Source organism: Centruroides vittatus, unplaced genomic scaffold (genome assembly GCF_030686945.1).
Source record: "Centruroides vittatus isolate TY-2023 unplaced genomic scaffold, ASM3068694v2 contig_223, whole genome shotgun sequence".
Classification (NCBI taxonomy): domain Eukaryota; kingdom Metazoa; phylum Arthropoda; class Arachnida; order Scorpiones; family Buthidae; genus Centruroides; species Centruroides vittatus.
The window spans coordinates 345022-369183 of NW_027121388.1; the positions used below are offsets into that span (position 1 = coordinate 345022).

Below are 24162 nucleotides of genomic sequence, written 5' to 3' on the forward strand. Positions count from 1 at the left end.
ATACCGTCGGTAGCAGAAAACATGCCTTGCTTTGGCTGGTATTCAGTAGTGGATTATAACATTTTCGTCAGGTTGTGCGTTACCATAATATATTTTGCTACGACGCTCATTTTTTCTGTTATAAAACGCAAAAAAATAAATTCGATAATCGTAATTATGAAACCAGATTATTTGCCAATTGAAGATTTAAACAAGTTTATTCAGAAACTTAGTGTCATCATGCGCATAAGCTTGCTTTGTTTCACTTGTGCAGTGCCAACTATCTTTGTCACATATCCAGCATTAGAAACAACTAACGAAAATGATTTTATGATTCTATTCTGTAGCCTGGAATATGGGATTTCAATAAACTTTTTTACTGGGGGATTGATTCATCTGTCATTCATTTATATATTTTTATACTTGACTATGAAGAAAGCGTTTCAAAGAGTATCAAATGATTTAATTTTACTGAATAAGAACAATTCGAATCTAAGTTTAAAATTAGAAGAGATAATGTTGCAACATGCCGAACTTTGGAACTTCGTCAATCAAATTAACACAAAACTTAGTTTAATACCTGCAATATTTTATTTCACAGTTCTCGTAGATACCAGTCTCGTATATTATATATTTATCTTCGTTGAATTAAACACTATTTTCAGATTCATTATTGTCGTATTTGTCATTTTAATCTCAATCGTATGTGTTGTAATGGGTTACGTATTCTCAACATTTACGTCTACGGTATTTTATTATTTCACTTTAAAAGTAGCGATGAGTTGCTTTTGTATATTTAATTTTTTCTTTTTTGTTTTTGATGTTTTCCAGATGCAGACCTCTTTTCAAGATATAGGAAGATTTTCTGCATGTGATTTGTCGCTTGAACAGAAACTGAAAGTGAGTTTTAGATTGTCCTTCATTTATTATAACACATGATACTGAAATTAATTTTATTCGTTCAGATTTTAAACTTCATGAAGAGATTTGGAAAAGTGTCATTATGTATATCAATAAGAGGCTACTTCAATGTTACGAAAAAGTTTCCAATTAAGGTAATTTTGGTTTTTAATATTTTTATCTGCGAATTTGTATATTAAACTTTTTAAGTTCATGTATTGCATATGATTTCTTTTAGATGGCCAACGCACTTTATTCTATATTTTCGGGTCTTCTGAAACTCAGAACAGCCTCTGAAAAATGAAAATTTTCGAAATATTGTTTCATATTTGTTCTTCAGTGTTTAGTATAGAAAAGCTATATTGTCAGATATTACTTTTTTATAGAAAAACCATGTCGCACATTATAATTATGTCAGTAGCACTCCTATTATCCGAGTGTTATTATTCAAAGTACACCGGCTAATTACTTTCATTCATAAAAAAAAAACTTAAAACAGTAACACGTATTTTGAAATTATTTGTTACTGTTGCGTTTTACTAACCCATAAAACATTGGCATAACAACAGATGATGACACCGAGAAAAATAAATTTTTATTTATTTTTGAAAACTTAATTTATACAGTTTTTCTGGTTATATATTACTCAATTATCACTTTAAAAATTTCAGAAAAAAATAATGAAAAGTCATGTGAGTCAAATAATCCACAAATTATACAACTGTTTTTCAGAAAGTCTAATAGTCACACTATTGATTTGATGGCCTATGGCAATATAACACAAGGAGATATGCCAAGTAGGACTCCTCGGGTAAAGTCCCACGAGAAACTGGCTTCTGTTTATATTTCAAACATGTAAAGAACACCCAGGAAACTTTACATGCGAGTTCTTTGGTGAGGAACGAACCTATGATCATTTGATCTAGTGTTCAGCGATTTTATTCACACGGCCACGGGTGAGCAACAGTCATATGCTTCTTTCTTTAACGTAAACTTGAAATCAAACCCAGACAAGTCAACAACCTAAATATTTTTGCCGGAAGTGGTCCATTTTCGATTTGTTGGGTTTGACCATTGCCTAAAGCAGCGGTTCCCAATTTTTCTTTAATTAGGGCCACTTTGAATTCATTATTGTTAGCAGGTACCACAAGGTTTAAGAAAAGTAAACTGTGTCAATCTAATCAAAACTTTAACATATGTAATCGTTAAACTCAAGAGTAAAATGCTTTAACAGTACTATTATAATAAAAAACATAACATTTTTAGTAAAAACTAAATTCGGTTTGTATCAATGTGGAAATAATAATTTAAAATGAATAGAAGTTTTAAATCTTTCGCGGACCATATTTTAGCTCTTGCGGACCACTGGTTGGGAATTGCTGGCCTAAAGCCTTGACCATTTAGCTTCTTCATTGTGGACATGGCTAAACCCATCAAATGCTTAAATAAAAGCCTTGTTATTGCCCATAGGGCGGAAAATAGTATAAACGATTATACAGCTCAAACTCACTAATTGATGTACGATCAAAAACACGTTGAAACACAACCAGATTTATAACAACGAATGTCACCGGTAATGAACAAAAGCCGGTATTTTTTTGTCTGAAGCTAAAAAATTAGCGAAATTGTTACATTATTTTTGAGTACCAAAACGGACGCTAAAGTAGCCAATTTTCACAAACTACCACAACATATGGCAGTCTTAGTCTTCAAGAATAAATGTCTGAAGCTATTGGTTTTCGGATATGAAGAACAATTACTTAATTTCTAGAAAAATGTTCGTGTCTTTCACTATTAGTTTTATATGATAAGACAGGATGTTAGAACACACACTACGACAGTTAATAAAAATTTTAATTTAAGCACAAAAAGAACATAAATTTGTCTCTTTTTTGCTATTTGTTTGGTTTTGAAACTTCCGAAGAAAATCGAAAGTCATGTCATTTCAACTATTCAAAAGGATAAGACTAAAAACAGTGTACGCTGACTCAACAGTTAAAAATTAACATATATTATTAATATTATACAAATCAATATACAAATAACTTAAAATTTGTTTATTTTCGGTCGCGTGTTTCGCTATTTCTATTTACTCTATGTTAAAATGACCTCGTTTAACGCTGTTTCGCTTAGCGCTTGATGTCTAAGAACGCATCCCCCGCGTTAAGCGGGGTCATACTATATTTGGAATATTGCGCTATTTGGATCCAAGGAATAAATTACAATATTATATATATATATATATATATATATATATATATATATATATATAATAAAATAGATAAAAAAACTTTGAATAAAGCTTGAAAATGTTCGTTACGGTTAATAAATAATTCTCAGTGAGATAAAGTGTTTTTGCGTAGGTATAACTTAAAAGCAATTATTCTCACAGTAATACAAGATTTTTTCATTTAAACAAGTCGTACGAAGTCATACGGACATTAAGATTAGCAAGTCAATCACATGCTAAGTCATCACAACCTGCCTAACACGGATCACTTTTCAAATATTAATAGTAGATCTGTATTAATTAGTAGTGTTTGACCATCTTAACGTTAAGGACGAGGTCAACGACTACGTTTGCTCGAATTATTTCAATCCTCTTTCTCAACAGTTCCTTCTTTCTGTCGGACCAGCAGTATGGTGGCATTGGAATTGGAAAAATCCAAATTACGAGGTTAGCAGCCTGCACATAATATGATTTAAGTAGTTTTCGAGGGTGACAAGTTTAAATATTTGATCCATTTTTCGCGAAATTTGATTGGTTGGCAGATTACTGTTTGATATTTGTCTGCGAATGGCGGGCCTACAGTTTCTTACAGTTAACATTAAAAAATATTATATCTGAAAAATTTAAGATATTTTCAATTCAACTTGAACAATGAAATTGTGCCATTTCGTACAGTCCGAGTATCGCAATAAACGTGACAATGGTAGGTTGAAATAACGAATCCCTTTATATACTTTTTGTTTTAATGTTCGTCATATTATAATATATAATTTATATAACAAGAAAGTTTGTCTTACGAAAGGGTTTATCGCACCGAGTGCCCAATCCAACACATTTTAAAAATTCTTTAAACTGTGTACAGTAAAGGAATAAAGAATTTTAAAAATGTGTTAGATTGGGCACTCGGTGCGATAAACCCTCACGTAAGATAACCTTTGTAATTATAAATCAAATACAATAATATAACAGAAGGTTAGAAGTACGAAATAATCTAATAATCTTAACGTTTGTTCTTATTTTTTGACCGAGCAATGCCGAGCTTACCTGCTAGTTTTAATATGTTAAATGATGTGTTGTACCACTAACTCGCTGATTTTCTTCACTCTGCTAAGAGCGACGTAAAAGATTTTAAAGTACTTGTTTAATTGTCGTGTAGCACAACGTTGGCCTTAGCATTGGGATTGCTTGCGTAGTAAATCCCTCAATATTGAATCGGTCAATTGGATTTCTTTCGAAAGTTGACCATTGAGTAGATTCAATTATTTGGTTTCTAACAGCATCTTCTCGATTTAGTTGATCTGAATCAAAACAATAATGACTCGACCAAAATACTAGAATTTTTGGCTCATTATCTTTATTGTCAGCAATATTAATTCAAGAGAGTTTATTAATTAATCAAGACACGTCACCTTGTTCCAGTAGATGATTCAAATTATTTTCACTGATATATGTGTTTTCATAGTATATATATTATTATTTTTCAGCCATGTAAGGCATTTCATACTGCTTCAGCTGACTTGAAACTCAAATATTCCATTAACTCTTTCTCTCTTTACCAAAATCACATTGCTCATCTCATATAGAAAAAGCGGTAACGTATTCAAGTGTCCTGTCACATCATCACTGAAATTTATAATATTGCCAGAATATGCTAACTGTTCCTCTCTAATTTTATAATAAGAGATGAAAGGATGAACTATTGATTTCAAATTCCTTATTAGATCTTCGTTTCCTGCTCTTTTATTTGCAGCTGTCCTTGCATTTAAATCTTAGTAACAGCTGTTTGTGTTTTTTATTCTCAGCATACCTAAATAAACAACTAAAAGTTCTTAATCTGGAACTAAAAAGTTTCCATTCTTTTGTTAATTGATATTACTATACATCTAGAAATAACAATAATGATGATAATAGCATACGGAAAGACGGAGAAAGTGTTGGTTGGAACAAGTGGGTAAGTATCTGAAAGAACGTAAGGTGTTGAGTCAGAAAAAGAATGTAAGGAAGCGTGCTACAAAAGGAATGAGTGTGAAGCAAAGAAGGTGTGTCTGAACATGAGAGTGTGGAGAAAGTTGCTGAATGGATAGTTTGCAAGAGTGTAGTCTTTTTTGCCTAATTCTCACCATTTTTGGTTTATGAGATTGAGGATATGTATGAATGTATGAATGCATGTGGAAAAAGAAGAAATGAAACACAAGACAACGCACATGTCATTTACCTTATATATACCTTTGCAATAGACGGCTAGATAATCCAAAAACTAGAGTGTTTTTGTGTTTTGGATACATCAAGCACAATGCATTTTAATGTTTCACGGAAAATTGGCATGGTAACATTGTGGAGTATTGACTCTAATTAAATTTCGGAGATCAAAGTTCGAGAGGGTGGGGATATAGAGGAGAGGATTCATGTATCATTTCTAGGATAGAGGTCAAAATTTTTAATCGTTATTAGCATTTACAAGATTTTTACAAACCCATCCCTTTCCCTCATAATTAGGCCTTTTAACTTTTATGTTATTATTTACATTAATAACGCATTTTTAAAAATAAAATCTTATAACAACCGGAAAAGTCACGCAACTCTTTGCTGAATTTTTACTTTTGCGTCTCTGTTATACAGAACAGAAAGGAGATATGGCGATCACAAAAAGTGCCAAAAATATTTACACTTTTGATACAAGGACTTTGAAAATGTTGCATGGAAAGTAGAGCAACTGGCTGCTGGATTTTTATTAAAACGGTATTCAATTCGATAAATAATCCAAAACTATATTCAATAATTATATGACTAATAAAAGAACAAAGTTCAAAACGTTTATAATTAAAATTTAATTAATAATTTAATTGTTTATCTTGTTGTCACAATTTTCATTAATTTTATTAGTTTGCCAAGCTCAGCAATTATTAATTATTGAATCGTGCAATTTGCAACCGTACAATTTTAGTGCAGTGAAAGTTTATGAATCCAGCACTTATGGGATCAGTGATGCCGATTTATCAAATATGCCGGATTAACGGAAGTTTTTATATTTTCACAAAATTTGAGAAGTGATGTCCGATTAGAACGTTGCCGACATTGTTGTACATTTTGTACCAGTGCACGTTGATGGTACAAATCCATAACAACGCGAAATTATTATTGACATTAACAATAATAGAATCGTGATTTATTATTGGACAACTCTACATAATAATCTGAAATGCTAAAGTAGATCACAAAGTGTCATAACAAGCTGTACTAATTCAAATAAAATAATTATTATCGAATGTCAGAAATTATTGAAGTAACTGCTTTCCAAACTTCTTCACCCACAGGAATTATCTCTCTAGGACTTATTTGCCATCCTTTGACTCCTTTGTCTCGCAATTCAAAGGCAAATGAGTATTTTATATTTAGTGCCCCATATGCCCAATCTACCGAATTTCCCGTGGCAATACCTGAATAAGAATTATTTTAATGTTAATGTTATTAAAGTAAATTAATAAAATTATAAGATTCACATAAATCTGTGACATTTATCTACACTCCTCAAATGTGAAATTGCAACACCACTAAGGAATGCATGGGCAAATTGCTGGTACGGTAGAGGTGACAGAGATATGCGAGTGATTAAAAAACACACAAAGATATGCAACAGACACCTGTTTATATTTCGTGTATGGTTTGTGGCAGTGGTCCCCGGTGTACTGTACATCACATCGAACCAGGTCCCACAAGTGTTCGATGGGAGAGAGATCCGGCAAGGCTGAAGACCAGGGAAGAATATAAATTCCGTTCAGGCGGATAATAGTTCACTACGCGATGTGCGGTGGAGCATTTTCTTACTGGGAAGCCTTTTCTTGCTCGAAGAAGCCGTGTCGGGGGCAGCCGTGCAGGCCTCACCCGACACGGCTTCGTCAAGAGTTCTGTTAGCATTTATGGCTCAAGCTGGCTTCTGGTCTTTATAGCCCGAAACTAAGTACCACATGACCTGATGTGTACGCACACGTAATCATTTGCATATCTTTGTCATCTTTACCAGTTCTACAATATGCAGATGGCTAGTGCAATCCTTCTTGCTGTTGCAATTTCACTTTTGAGCGGTGTGGATATATTCTACTTACCCACTATTTCACTTATGCTGTCAGACTTATACCGTGCTCCAGAAAATTTTTTAATAGCTTCTGTCGCACGAATTCCGGCATGTTTCTTCAAATAAAAAATAAAAGTACTAAGTATAGCAGCAACGTCATAAGAGTACATCTAAAACTGATTACAGCTTACTAGAGTATTATAGTCGTGGCAACGCGCCTCTCTGGAACCCCATGGAAACATTATAAATTGTCCATAAGAATGTAAGGTTAAAAACAGTTTTACTCTTTCTTTAACCTTCGTTAAGGTTTTTACTATAGCTTTAGTTTCATATTCTGACATTGCCGCTGGTCCTCTGTATTCATTCGTACTTGGATAGCGCGACAATATGTCCGCTATAAATGAAATTTTACCAAATTGTTAAAATTAATTTTAGTATAACGTGTATCAGAAACATCTGACGGTTTTTAAATTTTAATTTTCAAGACATGGCGGTCATTTAGAAAACGTCATTTTCATGACATAGCAAAGATACATATTTATTCTTTATTAAAAGGATTATCTACGCAAAAGAAAACATATTTACCTTTCCCCTGAAGTGTTATGCTATTATAAAAATCGTCAAGTGTATCTGACGCACTCTGTATATATTATATAAAATTTATGGAAATAATTCGTACTGTTAGGGGTGTCCCAGTCGAATGGAAAATTTCTGTTCAGGTCAACTCCTGCTGAATGTACTTGACCTTGAGAACGATTCTTTCTCCAAAAACGCTAAATTATTTGGATAAAATTTTAATATAAAATTACATTTAACATTTAAATTTACAAGCAATACTTGCATCATGTTTGAATGTATACTCGTATCCATCTGGATTGACTAAGGGCATGATATACCAGTCATAAGTATCAAGCAATCTTCTCACTTGCTCATCAGTTTCATATGACCTTAAAATCTATTTTAAAATTTATTTAATTTACATTAATTAGATAAAATGTGAAAAAATATTTTATTTGTTTAGAAATACGTTAAAATCCAAACCAAATACGATATACTTTAAATATGATATACATAGCTGTGGCTGGTGCAATCCACTCTCTTGCATGTATTCCACCGTCAATCCAAATAATTGGTTTGTTAGATTTGCGAGGACCAGTTGATAACTACAATTAAAATATTTGTAAATAAAAATATATAGATACGGCTTATTCATTATAAAACTATATTATCACAAGATTATTAATACCTTTGTACAGGTTGAATTCTTTTAATCTGGCATTCTGTGATCCGGCACATTTTGGATTTGCTGCCACTAATTTGTTCATATGTTATGTTTGTTTTATTCAAAGAAAATTAATTAAAGAAAAGCCAAGGTAACTGAAGCAAGCTAAATTGCAGTACTGGTTGAAGAAAGTTGATAATAACTCATTCAAAGACTCATTTTGAAGTATAAATTCCACTTTGCTGCACCATCCTCTGTTTATTACGTACAAGTACCTGATAAATGACCTCTAATGACTGCATACCTTGATGACCCTGCTGACTTTCGATACATACTGAGCTAAAGAAACTAAATAGTATTTTTGGTTTTGGACTTTATATTACACGAAACAACAACAACAACAAAAAAGACATTTGGAAGCATTAATAGTTGTGTTATTTCCTGATGAGTGGTTCTACCTTTGATAATACTACAGCATGTGTATGGAAGAAGCATATTATTATGTAGTTGTTTCTTTAGGAATCTTGACGATCAATTGCAATCTGGCATTTTCTGTACTCCAGCAATGGCCAGATATTAAGATCATCGGATTAAAGAAATTCAACCTGCTTTAATATGGTATGTGATGCTGTTATGCTGTATTAATAAGATGTGCTTTTTATAAATGATATCTGTAAGCAGAAAGTATATGAAATTTTGCTTACTTTGACTAGTCGGAGTTTGTTTCCACGGAAAGATTTTCCCACAGTTACTAATTCAATTCTTGGTCGAAAGTGATAATATAACTGGCCTAAATAGTGGTAAAACTAAAAAAGAACATAATATCAATATACACAATATTTTCATTGTCTATGATATAGTACAGTTAAGTTATTATTGATACTTACTGCATTAATCTTTTGAAATTTACGGAAGAACGAAAGTAAAGATCTCTTCTGACGTTTTGGCTCGGGGCTGTTTAAAATTTCATTCTCTTCGTCGATCAATCTAAAATTAAGAAATACAATTATTTTTTTATTGTATTCATAAATAATAACCCGTTTTCGTCGCCATATGCATAAACAGTAGAGTCTCGATATTTCGAGTCTCATTGTTTCGTTCAAAGTTCTGTATAGTTCGAGACCCTACACCCTTAAGCCAATGTACAGCACTCGTCCAGAGCGCGTAAAAATTACTTATTTCAGTAATTCAAATCAATGTATGATGAGACAGTATCTACTGAAATCGAATTTCTAGGTTTTATTCACGTTACAACATCTAGGGTAATTTTTCCCTAAAAAGACCTCCCAGGAGTCATGCCCCTCTTCAAATCACCTATTTGTGGTGTTGCCATAATCAAATAAAACCAAAGTAAAACGACGTTTTAATAAAATGGATATACATTATTACCGTTATCCATTTGATAGATTGAAGTAGTGGTATTTTCGATCAACTCGAACTTTTGTATTGTCACTTTTATTGTTTAAATTAAAGTGTTTGCCAATAGTGAAACACATTAGTTAGGCATATATTAAAACAATATTTATTAATAATTAAATTAATTTTCTCACCTTTGCACATTATCAGTAAGCAGAGAAAAATCTATTTTATTTGTAGTGAAACTTTGATTAAACTGTGGAAATTTTTGAGGAGGAATCATTATTTCTACTGGTTTTCCTATGGCTCCAGGATTAGTCCAAAAATCTAACTAAATTATAAGCAATTTTTTTAAAAAAACTTGCAATAAAGTTAAAATACATTAAAGAATTTAAATTACCTCAGTATCATTGCGAAGCAAATGAAGAAATTTCAGATGCTCTTCATTGAATGGTGTGACACGAAATACAGAATATCTAAAGGACGTTTAATTAATTAACATCATTTATAATTAAAAGCGGGAAAAATGAAATAACCTACCCATCATATCTCTTTGGAGGACCGTCGTCATCGTCACTATCAATAGCAAAAGCGCTTACAAAAATGCACACTGTTAATAAAATAATCTCCTTTTGCATTGTCGGGTGTAAAAGTATTAAAATGAGAAATAAAATGTAGTTTTATACGAAAATAATAGGTCTTTGTCATGATGACTTTAAATAGCGTTAAGGATATATATAATGAAACTAATGTTACAATTACGTTTTTAAAACATTTAAAAAATTTCCGGTTTAAAAATTTTAAAAAGAAGTTATACAATTATTTCTATTGATGCTTACGTAAATTATATATACACTATATAAATTCTTTAATCAAATGTATGATTAATAATTTTATTTGCCTGCTTTTATTTACAGTAGTGGCCAAAAGTAGAGCTACCCTTGACGTATGTTTTAAAGATACGACCTTTATTTTGTTCACCATCTACTACATAAGTAATATTGTGATAGTTGAAAAGAACACATAAAAAAGAGTTAAAGTACTCAATTAACTCAAACAACTTTTATTTTAAATCTGACTTACAAAAGAAAAACAAGCTTTTTATATTTTATACTGTGACAAAAGTAGAGCTATCAAAGGAAGTATACAGATTTGTCCAGTATTTTTAGGACAAAATATTAGTATTTTGTGTTGTAATCGGAGCTTCTGATCATTGTATCACATCTACGTTCCATTGAATCAACTAAGTTGTCTGGAGGAATACAATTATCAAATGATATCAAACAAAGAATGGCAGATATGCGTTTGAAGGAAAAAAGACCTTTACTGAAATTGGTAAAATCTTTATTGTGCATAAAACTGTTGTTGAGAAAGTGGCGAAGTGTTTTCAAGTATATAGGACCGTCGTTTCTGCCAAAAAGTCAGGTGGACCACGAAAAACAACACCACTGTTGGATCGTTTGATCAGATATACGAGTGCAGCTAACCCTTGTTTGACTGCTTCACGTATTAAACGTGAAGTGGGTAATCCAGATATAAGCATAAGGTCTGTACGAAGACGTTTGATTAGTTTTGGATTACATAAGAGATGGCCAGCACAGAAACCACTCAACTCTGCAAAAAACAGAAAGTTGAGATTAGAGTTTGCGCATGAACACATCACTTAGACCGAACAAAAATGATCCAAGTGTTATGGAGTGATGAATCTAAATTCAATGTCTTCTCTAGTGATGGTATATGACATGTCAGACGACCAGTGAACATGAAATAGGACTCAAAATACACAGTTCCTATAATAAAGCATGGTGGTGGCTGCATAATTGTGAAGCAATGTTTCTCTGCAAAGGGAATTGGTCCAATTCATAGAATTAATAGACTAATGGATCAAAAACACAGGAAAATATTCCATGTGTGTTGGAGTCTATTTCATTTAATATCTCAAGATGGAATAAATATTAAAAAGTGAAATTTGGCATGATAAATTGTACATAAGGGGCGTGATGCTAATAAATTTTGGTGGTTAATTGTCGAGAAGTGAAGAGATAAAGGTGGGCCATGTTTAATAATTTTCGTGGGGACAGACTTTAAAAAATTTAAATCGTTATCGGCATTTATAATATTTTTAGAAGTTCATCTTTACCCGTTATGCCTTTTTATCATAATTAATAATATAAAAGTTATTATTTAAACAAAATCTCGTAATAGCCGGAAAAGTTACGAAACTTATTGATGAATTTTTAAAAATTTTTATAATGATTTATAAATAACGTTCGTATATTTTTTATAGAATATAATGAAACGCTACTTTTATGTCTTTGAAATCAGCAATTGAATCTAACGAGTTAGAAGAAAAACAATTACTAAACAAAAAAATAACAAACAATGAAACGGATATAAATAATGATTATTGTTTTACTAAGTAATATAATGATTTTAACATATTATTTTAATACTACTTGAATAGGGGTCAGCAACCGAAGCTACGTATGTCAAACGTGGCACATAGTGAAGTGAAATTTCAACTTGGAGTTCGAACTGCGGTCGCTGAGTATAAGTCATTAAATTGCCTCTCGCTCTCATTGTGAAAGCAGCTGTTGCCATACCTCGTGTGTCTTCATTGCTTTTTTTCACTTTATTTTTATGTATTTGGTGATAATCCCTATCTATTAATCATGTCATTCAAGAAGGGTATGAGAACAACGAAGCCCAAGAGGAAGGCTATTTTATCAATAGTTGAGATAAAAAAGGAAAATATCGCAAAAGAAAAAAGTGGTGCACATGTAGCGGATCTGGCAACCATGTTTAAGATGCCAAATTTGATGGTGTGCACCATTCTTAAGAACAAGGAAGCAGTAAATGTGAATAAAGGTGAAACAGATCTCAAGTTATTGAGTTGGAAAATCTCCTCCTACTGTGGATAAATGAGAAGCAATTAACTTGTGACACCATCTCCGAGAGGACCATTTGTGAGAAGGCGAAGCAAACTGTTATAACCTTAAAGAAATTTATTGTAGAAGCGACACGATGCAGCTACTTTTTAAATTTAACAAAATTTAAATTTACGTCATTTGCAAAATATAACTTTTTCGGCTCTGTTATATATATTAGAGAAAAGTATGTCGATCGGTCAAAATTCCCCCCCCCGCAGATTTTTGTATTTTTGGACTTAGGGGACCTTGAAACTTCAAGAAATGCAAAATATTCCAGTTTATTTTTTCTGTATGTATGGATTTAAGTGTGTGGTGGGGCATGATTTTGTTCACTCTGAAGAATAATAACTGCTGTGCTTTCTGTCGAAAATCTCTGAAATTTTGCAGGTAAGTTTGTTTATTAGGGAGATTGATGCCATTAAACATTGGTGGCTGGAAAGATAAAGAGGATCGTGTATCGTATCTCGAGTAGGGTACGGTTATTGATGGTTTTATTCGTTACTACCATTTACAATTTTTTAAGAATTAAGATCATCTGATAGAGTATCATGGTGAATCTTTTTGTTTTATTCAGCCCTTTAGTCATGGGAGATAAAGATCTCTCTCAGGAACTGACGGACAACACAGGAAACACTTGTTCCTGTGTCTTTGATCTGTAGTTTTCATAACAATATCGAGAATATGAAAAGTTTTAATCTGGAATGTTTTGCCATTTTATTTTAAAATTGAAATGGATTCATTTACTGGAGAAAGTGTTTTTTACTTCGCTTGAAAAGTTCGCTATTTGGCATTGAAAACATTATGGCATCGCACGCTTCAATGAATATTTAAACAAAAAATTAGTTCACAGAATTCATTGGCGATTTATGAAAATATTACTTCATATTATAAAGTTTAGACTATTTACAAAAATTTTTACATTTATGAGTCTATCTTTTAATTTTTTACACTACTCCAGAAGTAACAGTTACTATGGTTAGTTTGAAAAAAAAAACTTCTTTTACAAAGGTAAAATATGTAAAAATTCACAGTTAAAAACGATCCAGTGTCAGCTTTTTATTAGAGGTTCTGACACTTTTCCATTAAAACACAAAGAATTCTTCTCATCATACTATCCTTTTCCAATTTATAACTGCTTCTAGCCCTCTGGTGGTAGATACGAGTTTCTCACATCATTTGCATATGGTACAATAGAACTTCTAATAAAAGGCTGACACTGGATCGTTTTTAACTTTGTGAATTTCCTATTTTTAAAAAATTTATATTTTTAAAAAAATAGGAATTGGCGTCATACGAACATCTTGTTTAATCCATCTAACCTTCTTGGAAAGTTTTCGACTTTATATCCACTAAGTAGCTTTTTGTGTTTTAAAAAGACTTTTTTAGCGTTCACGGCGGCTAGTAGACTCTAAGGAAAGGTCGGTCGCCAGAATTGTATTGTCTTAAACACGGAATTAAAAATGGTGATCTCTGTTTGATATTTTATTAATTTCGATGTATTTTATTCCAACGTGCATCTTGACAATTTCATGGCTCAGTTCACGGCCGAATAACCAAACGGCGAAGGCATCAGTCTCTCGATTTGAGAAACCAGAAACAAATCAGGGCAGGTCAAAACAATCTGAAGTTTTTTTGTTTTATGCATAAAGTTCTCTACCCATTTGGCTTTTGTAATTGATCTGACCGTAGCCACGATTAGCTTTATAAAATATCGCTTTAATGATGAATAGTGTTCTTATGTATTAAAATCTTTGCTATTAAAATGACACTTTATGTCTAACGTTTTGCGAGTTGAATGACATTTTCTCGATATTCTGTAGTATAGTTATTATTACGAAATTATAATTCTTCTATTATAAGATGCTATTTATCAAACCAGACCAGATAAACAAAACTTCTACTAAAAATTTCATAAAGAAGAAAAGCATACTCAATGCTTCAGGGCTGCAATAACAATAAACTATTAATTAATTATCCTCTATAACTACAGTCTATCTCTATACGTTGTTTCGATTTCTTACTCAAATTAACCGGAAATTATTTCATTCACATCCGTGACAATAGGTTTATTTTCTTGTGTTCTGGTTGTGACTCTGTGGACGGAATTTTCTTCTCTCTGCATGCTTTCTTCCTTGTTAATTTAGACTGGTTTGACAACTGCCGAGTTAAGTTGAAAAGATTATATGTCACGTGCCTTTGTCCGATTGTGTCGTGCAATTTGATATAAATTGGGTTAAAAGCTATATTTCCACTAACTTCATTAAGCTTATAAAGATTTTAATGGGTTCATCTGACCTGACTTTTTGTCTTTGCATGCTAATTCTTATATTACTGGTGTAGTTTCTGACTATCAAAGAGAGGAAGTATTAGTCAAAATGTAAAACAAATTTTCTTTATTTTGACAGGTGAAAATAGAGATATTTTGTTTTACATTTTAAATAAGACTTCCTCTCTTTGCTAATCAGAAACTATTAGTAAGACTAACTCAATTAATAAGACTTATTATATTGGTGTAGAACAAAACATATTTATTTTTACAGGTGAAAATAAAAATATATTGTTTTACACTAAATAGACGATATAAAAACAAAAATATAAAACATTATAGAGATAAAAAAAATTAATAAGTTTGTTTCCTCTTACTGTTTCAACTTACGGTATTTTCAGAAATTAAATATTTTTTACTTAGATTCTAGGCTATTTACTAATATTTTACCAATTTAAGTAGCAATTATTTCATAAATATTATTAATAATTTCTCATTTTTCTCGTTTTTACTTCCTTGGCTGTTACATATAACAGAGAAAAAGTATGACGAAAGGGCAAAAAATGACCCTTCAAGTTTTTACCGTATTGTCACGGAATAGCCGGCAGGTAGCACAAAAACAAGGGAGACCAGGTTGCCGAAAATTCCGGGATTACCGGCATGCCGGTTAAACGACGATTAAAATATGAAATTAATCATATCTAACAAAATTAGTTGTTAATTAAACGTTAAAGAAAACATTCTTTCGAGTGGCATAAAATAATAACATTGTAATTTGACCAATTTAAAACCAAAAAGATAGTCTTCGTTTACAAGACAAGAAAACAATTAATGACTTATTAACAGTCGTAGTACTTAGTCAGTGTGGGCTATTCTGATAATCTACCCAACCTTGAAAATAAAACCTTCTTCCCAAATTTCACACAAAGCTCATGTTAATTGGTGTTAGCGGAGATAATTTACAGCGAGTTTCTTAAATTTAATATATTTATTTTTGCGTTTTTGAATCAAATAACAATAAAATATACGTAGAAAAATCACTTTCGGAATTTCACGAGTATTTCACGTCGATAGAAAGAAGGCGAAATGAAGAAATTAAACGTATAATCGTAGTTTCTCGTGTAATGCTCAGAGTTTCACAGTTTTAGAATAAAAACTCGTTCGTTTTTTAATGTGCACTCGAGAGGGATGTATAACCTCACTTAAACCAGCATGAAGGTATTTCCCCGAAATGAACCGGCATGCTGGATTTTGCCTTATGGAAATATTTGATTTAATGGTCTCCCCAGAAAGACCAGAATACCGGTTATTCCGCCAAAATACGGTACATTCTTGGACTCAGACACCTTGGAACTTCGTAAAATGCAAAAACAAATTGGGGGTTTATATGTATGTATACATGTTAGTGTGTGTTTGTGTGGGCACCATTTTTCTCATTTTTTAAACGGTTTACGATGGAAAATTTGCCTCGGTGAGTTCTTTCACTCCCACGCGATAGTCGTGACCGCGCGACAATCCATGTCGGCTAACTACACATAATAAATTTCGTAAAACGAGTAAATTTCGGTTCAAAACGAAAAATTGGCAAAACAAAATTTCAAAACAAATTTTAAAGATGTACTGTACAACACCGTTTTGATATTTTTAATACTTGTACATAAATATCAAGACTCTATTGTGTAGTGTGTGTATTAGAGTCACCCTTCAATCCGGTAATTTAATAATATAAATTACAGTTGCCTTTCCTGCTGAGAAATTTTAATAAAATTTCAATTTTGTGTTCTATTGGATTTTACATTATTGTGCGAAATGGTGAGTGTTATTTAAAGTCGTTTGTAAAGAAATCTAGAAGTTTTTGAACACATTTGACAACAAATAGGCATGAATTTGCTGTACTTTTATAATTATGTTCGTATTTAAACTTTAATATAAGGCAACAAATGAAGAAAAACGATAGTTAGAGTATCTGATTACATTAGATCCGATATCCGCTTAATAACTCGTGCTTTTTGTCGAAAATTGCGGAAATTTTGCAGAGTAATTTATGTATTAGGGAATTGATGCAAGTAAATTTTCGTAATTAAATGTCGAAAGGTTGCGGAGATAATGGGAGTCGTGTGTATCTCCAGTAGGATCAAACTTAATGACGATTTTACTAGTTATTATCATTTAGAGTTTTTTTTATAAAACTCGTTCCTACCCTCAAAATGAGCGTTTTGCCGTTTTATAATAGTTTAAAATATAAAAAGTTTTTAAAATAAAATATGATAACAGATGGAGAAAACAAAATTTTAAATGTTGCCAGGAAAAGTTGAGTAACTCGTAGCTGGTTTGCTTTTAATTGGAATTCGAACGAATCATACCTGTATAAAGTAACTAAGTTTTAACCTAATTTAAATCAACTTAAAATTTGCAGACATTCAATTTACAACTTTTACAACTTCTATCACACAGCTCATATCACGCACGAATCGATTGTCACATTTCCGAAATTAAAGAAACGTCTCTTGAAAGTACTTTGATGACATAACGAATTCAGGACGTGATTACGAAAGCAGGCAGAGATTTCTATGACTTGAACGTCAAGAAACTTGTTTCTAGGCTCAACAAATGCATTGACGTCCAAGGTTTGTATGTCGAAAAATAAGTAAACATATGCTATATGCTCTTAAACCACAAAATGATATTAAGATGCTTTAGAAATATTTTCTAGACGTTTGCTTTACAAACTTGTCTTATAATATTCAATTAATGTAATAGAAATGAGAAAGTTTGTCTTATATAATGATATTTATTACGATACTTTAAAAATTTTTCAGTATATCATGGAAAATCAATAGAATTCAATTTTCTAGGTGTACTAAAGTGGCGAAAGCGCATTTTATGTAGTTTACTTTTCCTCAAATGACTGCATTCTTATCGACTAACCAAGACACTAATGATGCTACTCTATTCCTTAAACTAACAGAAACGAACGTTCATCGAGCGTTTCGTAGATTTCACAATGCTCCAAACTTAACGTCAACTTTACTATAGATACGAATGTAAAAAGTAATAATTAACCACTATTGTATAAATAACTAAAAAAGACGTAATAACAAAGTAATAATACTTTATAGCAGTTCCAGTTTCACTTCATACAATCCATTATCAAATCACGAGTTTTTCTGATCCTATAAAAAAAAATTGGCGATCAACTTTGGGTGGCTGCAAATATAGAAACCTTATTCCGTAATACAGTTCTACCATTAAAAGGAAAACAACAAACGAAATGACACATGCAGATTAAACAACGGAAAATCTTGGAAAATCGTCTACGGCTGGCACTTGAATTAATGCTTTATGATTACAGTTATTTTTTGGCAATCAAGATCGGCAATATATGAAAGCAAAAGCATAGCACGGTAGGAAAAATAATCTGTGGTTGGAAAAACTGTTTTTATATCAAAAAATGGTATATGATACACTAACGTTGTTAAATTTATACTTTGATCTTTTACAATGCCGGCTGCAGTTTTTAATCATATTTTCGTCTATTTAACTTAAATTATATGCTAGCCACCCGAAATTAGTACCGTAGTGTCTTGCCCATGTACATCATACATTTTTAACAGTACAGTCGTGCTTGTCATATAACACTTTTTAGGAAAAACATGTTTCAATTCAAATAACATGACTTTCGGTATGCGTAGAAAGTTCGAATATTATAAAATTAAATTGCAATAAAGAAAGCGATATTAAATTTAAACAATCAAATAAATATCAAAACGAGACGATATTATTTAAAATTTACTCGAAAATGCAGGAAAACATTTACAAATAGACTTCGAAATACTATTCCAAAAATATTGAACAGGAGAAGATACGAGAAGAATGGAAAATAGGAATATTTACTCGTTAGACAAGTATTTAAAGCAGAAAACACAAATTAGTTATTTTCCATATTATAAATGCTTAAAGTGCCCGAAATGAGTAAACATTCACTCTTATATAATGATATTTATTACATTTTCCGCTATATAATGATAAATCTATAAAAGTTAATTCACTAAGTACACTAATTAAAGTGGTTCTGAAAGTCGAATTAAGTAACGTTTACATTGTTGACTTTTACTCAATTAGTCCATCTCAATTAATTGAACACTGACGCTATATTCCTGAAACATTAACATACGTGGTTAGTACCTGCACGCAGTTGCATGGAGTAGTTCTATTTTTAACAGTAATTGTATAATTTACTGAAATAATCAACGAAACAAAATAATAATAATTCCTAGCAATTCCAGTTTTAGTCACATACAATTAATTCTCGTTTTATCCATTTCAGATAATCCGTAGATCTATTTCTACTTTGGAAATTTACGCATGGCTGAGCATCGCAGATACAAAATATGTCTTAATTGTCTGTTGCAGCCTCACATATCTACTGCAGTAGTTTACGGGTAGTACTTTTTCGCTCCATGCTACTACTGTCGACCCTTTTATTCGAAACATAAATTATTGCGAAAGTTCTTTTTATTCTTTGTGGAATTTGTATATTGGCAGTTCTTTTTCTTGCAACTTCTTATGACAATACCGTTCGTAGCAGAAAACACACCTTGCTTTGGCATGTATTCAGTAGTGGATTATAACATTGTTGTCAGGTTCTGCTTCACCATAATATTTTTGGCTACGTCTCTTGCTTTTTCTGTTATAAAACGCAAAAAATAAATCCGATAATCATATTAATGAAACCAGATAATTTGCCAATTGAAGATTTAAACAAGTCTATTCACAATCTTAGTGTTATCATGCGCATAATCTTGCTTTGTTTCACTTGTGGAGTGCCAACGTTCAATATCATTTTCGTATATCCAGCATTAGAAACAACTAACGGAAATGATTTTATGATTCTCTTCTGTATCGTGGAATATGGGATTTCGGTAAACTTTATTATTGGAGGATTGATTCATTTCTTATTTCTTCTTTTATTTCTATACTTGATTATGAAAAAAGCGTTTCAAAGAGTATCACATGATTTAATTCTACTGAATAAGAACAATTCGAATTTAAGTTTAAAATTAGAACAGATAATGATGCAACATGCCGAACTTTGGAACTTTCTCAATCAAGTCAACACAAAGTTTAGTTTATTACCTGCGATATTTTATTTCACAGTTCTCGTAGAAACCAGTCTCGCATATTATATATTTATTTTCGCCGAATTAAACACTGTTATCAGATTTACCGTTTTCTTATTTATCATTGTACTTTCAGTCGTATGTCTCATAATGGGTTACGCGTGTTCAACATTTACGTCGACGGTATTTTATCATTTTTCTTCCAAAGTTACCTATCACTTTCTTTTACTTTATTAAATAACTTTTAATATTTTTCAGATGCAAACCTCGTTTCAAGATATCCGAAGATTTTCTGCATGCGATTTGTCGCTTGAACAGAAACTGAAAGTTAGTTTTAGATTGTCTCTTTTATTCATTATAACACATAATTATGAAATGTATTTTATTCTTACAGATTCTAAACTTCATGAAGAGATTTGGAAAAGTGTCGTTATGTATATCAATAAGAGGCTACTTCAATGTAACGAAAAAGTTTCCAGTTAAGGTATATTTTTAACAAATGAAGTTTTGTAAATAATTGTTTATATATGTACACTTAATGTGATTTTTTTCAGATGGGCAACACGCTTCATTCTATATTTTCTGGTCTCTTGAAACTCAAATCTGCTACTGAAAATTACCAATTTTTACATTAGTGCAAATGACGTCGAAAGTGAAGAAGACTTTGTAAAATTTGAATTTACAAACTTAAAACGAGGAAACAATTCTTTTTTACGTAACTCGTCGATAACCAGAAGCAAAATTATACAAATATTTTAATTACTCATTATTTTGAGATTTTATTTCATTTCTGAGAGCAGTCAAAAGCATGTTCCTGGAGCTCACTCGTTTAGGTTAATCCGATATTTGTATCTATTACACAATTCACCTTCACTCATCAACCGATTCCTGTTAAAAGATTGATTGGAAGACTTCTGTTGTTCAAAGAATTAAAACTACTTTTTGAAATTTAGCGGAAATAAAAATTGATTACACAGAAATACACTTACGTCAGCTCTAAGAAATTATCTTATTTAGAATTATCCCTATTCATTTTTGATTGAGACGTTCTGCTTCTAGTAAAAATAACTTCAAACGTACGACTAAGCTTGACAATAGAATAATTAATGACTAAATATGATTAACTGCTATCGAAATTTATCGTAATTTCTAACTTATAATGAATTGTTATTCATTATAAGATACTTAAAATGTAGTTACTTCTTAAACAAATACAGTATTAAGAATATTACATGAAGAAAGAAAAGAAATAAAGAACTTTAAAACACGTGGCAGAATTTATAAGATGATTTGTTCTTGTGAAAGTCATCTTATTATGTAGAAGTAAAAATACATTAATGCAAAACCGGTAAAAGAGCTTCAAACAGCTCTCACATTTGGTATTATGACGTCACCATAGCATATATATTGTAGTGAAGCACATTGTGTCATCAATAGTAATCAGATATAAATTTTGTTTAAAGAAATAAGTACTATTAAAAGACATTTTTCAATAATAAATAAGAATAGTTTACATTTTATTAAATTTAGATAATGGCATTAACGTTGATGGAAGTTGAGATACATTTGTAAACTGAAAATACACTGCACGCGCATTGAATTATATTGTTACTGAGGAGTCGAAAATGTTGTTAATGTAGCGAAACGCACTTGATAGGTAATGTATAATTGTATGATAAACTGTAAGAATTAAAATAACACACGCACTGGTAGATGACACAACAAAAATTAATATTTAATCACATAATTGTTTCAGTGCTTCTTTATTCCAATCGTCATAAATTATATGTTTTTTGTCTAAGAGTGACTTGCCAATTTAGTCTGGACACGAACATAAATATTGCAATTCACTACGTAATTTAGATAAATCAACTTCCAAAAATAACCGATGAACACAATTAAATAACATAAAAATTAAAAATAATCTTGACGTCGACCCTTGTCCATATTCGACAAAAGAAATTTTAATTCTCGTTTATACTTCATAACCCAGTTCACAATCTTGCTATTATAATTACTAAGAAACGAGGATAATTTCATTGTGAACGAGATTGAGGAAATACGGAAACTGGACAACACTGGGAATTCATAGTTCTGCAATTTTTCAAATTGCAGCCTAAAAAGGTAATTTTGTTAGGCATTGCGATTAAAAGTATTAAAAACTTGTTTTCATTATTGTTTCTGATCACTTCGGCGCTTGTACGTAGTAATTTTTCGAAATTTTAGCAATTTTAGCAAATTTTGAAACCTTCGAAACTTGCTCCTCGTTTGCATTCCAAGCATGCGTATGCAACAAATAAAACAAAGCCAATTATATCTATACATGAAATATATGAAATATATTATAATGAAAAAGTATTAAAAATTTATGATGATAATTCAATTATTGTGGGCCCTCGACATTGGAGGCCCAGCGCTTAAGCCCCACTAATCTGTATGTAGATCTGCTTCTGTACACAATACATGTATGCGGACTGGGTACCGCAAGCTTTCGATACAATCTGGCTGTGTTAAATGCTTCGAATGACGGCAAGCGCGTGCACTTGTTTGCCGCAGCAAACCTTCACACCAGCGAGCGATCGAGTATAAAAGAGCGAAGAATATTACATGAATTACATAACTTACTGTTCTTGTTTACATAGTGATATTCATATGATTTGAAGTTGTCAAGGTTAATGAGGAACAGAGTGAGATAAAACTAACGGTAAACGAGAAATTATTTATTGTGCAGGGCTGCAATTTTTAATCATATTTTTAATTTATTTCATTTAAAATATATGCTCTCCACCTCAAATTAGTAGAATTTTGCTCCTACGTCATACTTTAACTTTTAACAATAGCGTCGTGCAGATCATCTATTAACTGATTTCAGAGGAGAACATTTTAATTTAAACACTTCGGTGCAAACCTGAAGCTTTTGTACAGTCAATCGGGACATGCTGCTCCTAAGGTTTCCATATCTGGTCTCAGACTTCACGTATCTAATTACATTCTCGATATTAAGGAAAGAGAGTAGGAATTTATAGGTCTACAATTTTTCCAAGTCGCAGCCCAATAAGCTTAATATGGAAATACATGGTGATTTTGATGAATAAACATTTCGGTCATATTGAAATCAATGCCCAAACTTTATGCTGCCAGCATTGATTCGAGAATGTCATTTGAATAATAACGTACAAATAACTCCTGGCAAAATAATAAGAGAGAGGACGATGCTACATGATTAGCCAATTTATTAGCTTTTTCATTGCTCTCAGTAATAATGTGAGCAGGGCCGGATTATCGAATAGGCAAAGTAGGCAAATGTCCAGGGCCCGTAATTCGAAGGGGCCCGGCTTCAGTAGCCATTACCTAAAAACAAAAAAAAAAGGTCAACAGCCATCCGTGGGTCAGAAGTAATCTCCGCTACGAGATCTCTCGCACCATCTAGAAATATTCCTGGGTGACACCACGATATCCGCACCGGGTGTCACCCATGCTAGCTACGCTAATGTCACATTATATAAGATTTGTTTAGAAGCAACTTATTTAAATGGGGCCCCAATTTAAATTTTGTCTAGGGTTTGCTAGAGGCTTAATCCGGCGCTGAATGTGAGCCTCTAGTTTACTTTCTTGGACATGTTTTTGATATTCGACAGATTGACGGCCTGCTCCATCATCACCATTTTGTTGTCTTTGAGAAGTGAGACTGCGAACTACTGCGCGTGAGACTGTGAGCCTACTCAAAAGAGGAGAAAAGAAAAAAATACAAGATTCAACGGATTAAACTTTTGAGGACGAAGAAAACTTCTGCATTGCTCGCGACAACCCCGTATCCCTGTTCTGTATAAACTGCATATAGAATGTGAGTTCCTATTCGAAAAGTTTTTTTTCATCTGTTTCTTCTTTTTTTCGCATTTCCATAAAGCATCCTAAGACAGTTACAATCCAGTCGAATACGTTAAGCAATGTGGTAGTTTTCTAGTAAAGTGGCTCAAACACAGTTGAATAACAAAGGCTATATCAAGCAAAACAATAGCATAGTCCATTTGAGATGTAATTATTTGCTTATTATTTGTTTATTTTTTGCTTATTTTTATGCAATGCA

At 31.9% G+C, this 24162-nt stretch overlaps 2 protein-coding genes across 2 annotated transcripts in view; one reads left to right on the forward strand and one right to left on the reverse strand.

Annotated features, from left to right (window-relative positions):
* Nucleotides 1-20765, forward strand: part of LOC136970973 (uncharacterized) — a 112546-nt gene extending 91781 nt beyond the window's left edge. Inside the window, exons 4-6 of the mRNA XM_067265459.1 lie at nucleotides 20334-20402; nucleotides 20470-20559; nucleotides 20630-20765. Coding sequence (XP_067121560.1) covers nucleotides 20334-20402; nucleotides 20470-20559; nucleotides 20630-20710 — 240 coding nt within the window. The 3' untranslated portion in view covers nucleotides 20711-20765. The remainder of the gene's footprint in view (nucleotides 1-20333; nucleotides 20403-20469; nucleotides 20560-20629) is intronic.
* Nucleotides 6355-10408, reverse strand: LOC136970961 (carboxypeptidase B-like). Its single transcript, XM_067265447.1, has 11 exons — nucleotides 10300-10408; nucleotides 10160-10235; nucleotides 9954-10090; nucleotides 9291-9390; nucleotides 9108-9209; nucleotides 8237-8344; nucleotides 8023-8136; nucleotides 7861-7954; nucleotides 7373-7575; nucleotides 7213-7297; nucleotides 6355-6546 (listed from the first exon to the last, which is right to left on the reverse strand). The coding sequence occupies exons 1-11, from the start codon at nucleotides 10395-10397 to the stop codon at nucleotides 6368-6370; spliced, it is 1296 nt and encodes a 431-aa protein (XP_067121548.1). The 5' UTR covers nucleotides 10398-10408; the 3' UTR covers nucleotides 6355-6367.
* Nucleotides 20766-24162: the final 3397 nt, after the last annotated feature.

Bases quoted from the DNA above. Each gene is read 5' to 3' on its own strand.
- LOC136970961 (XM_067265447.1), bottom strand. From the start codon at position 10,397: ATGCAAAAGGAGATTATTTTATTAACAGTGTGCATTTTTGTAAGCGCT. The intron at 10,236-10,299 runs GTAGGTTATTTC...AACGTCCTTTAG, and splicing joins CCTCCAAAGAGATATGATGG to ATATTCTGTATTTCGTGTCA. The intron at 8,345-9,107 runs GTAAGCAAAATT...TTTTAATTGTAG, and splicing joins ACAAACTCCGACTAGTCAAA to TTATCAACTGGTCCTCGCAA.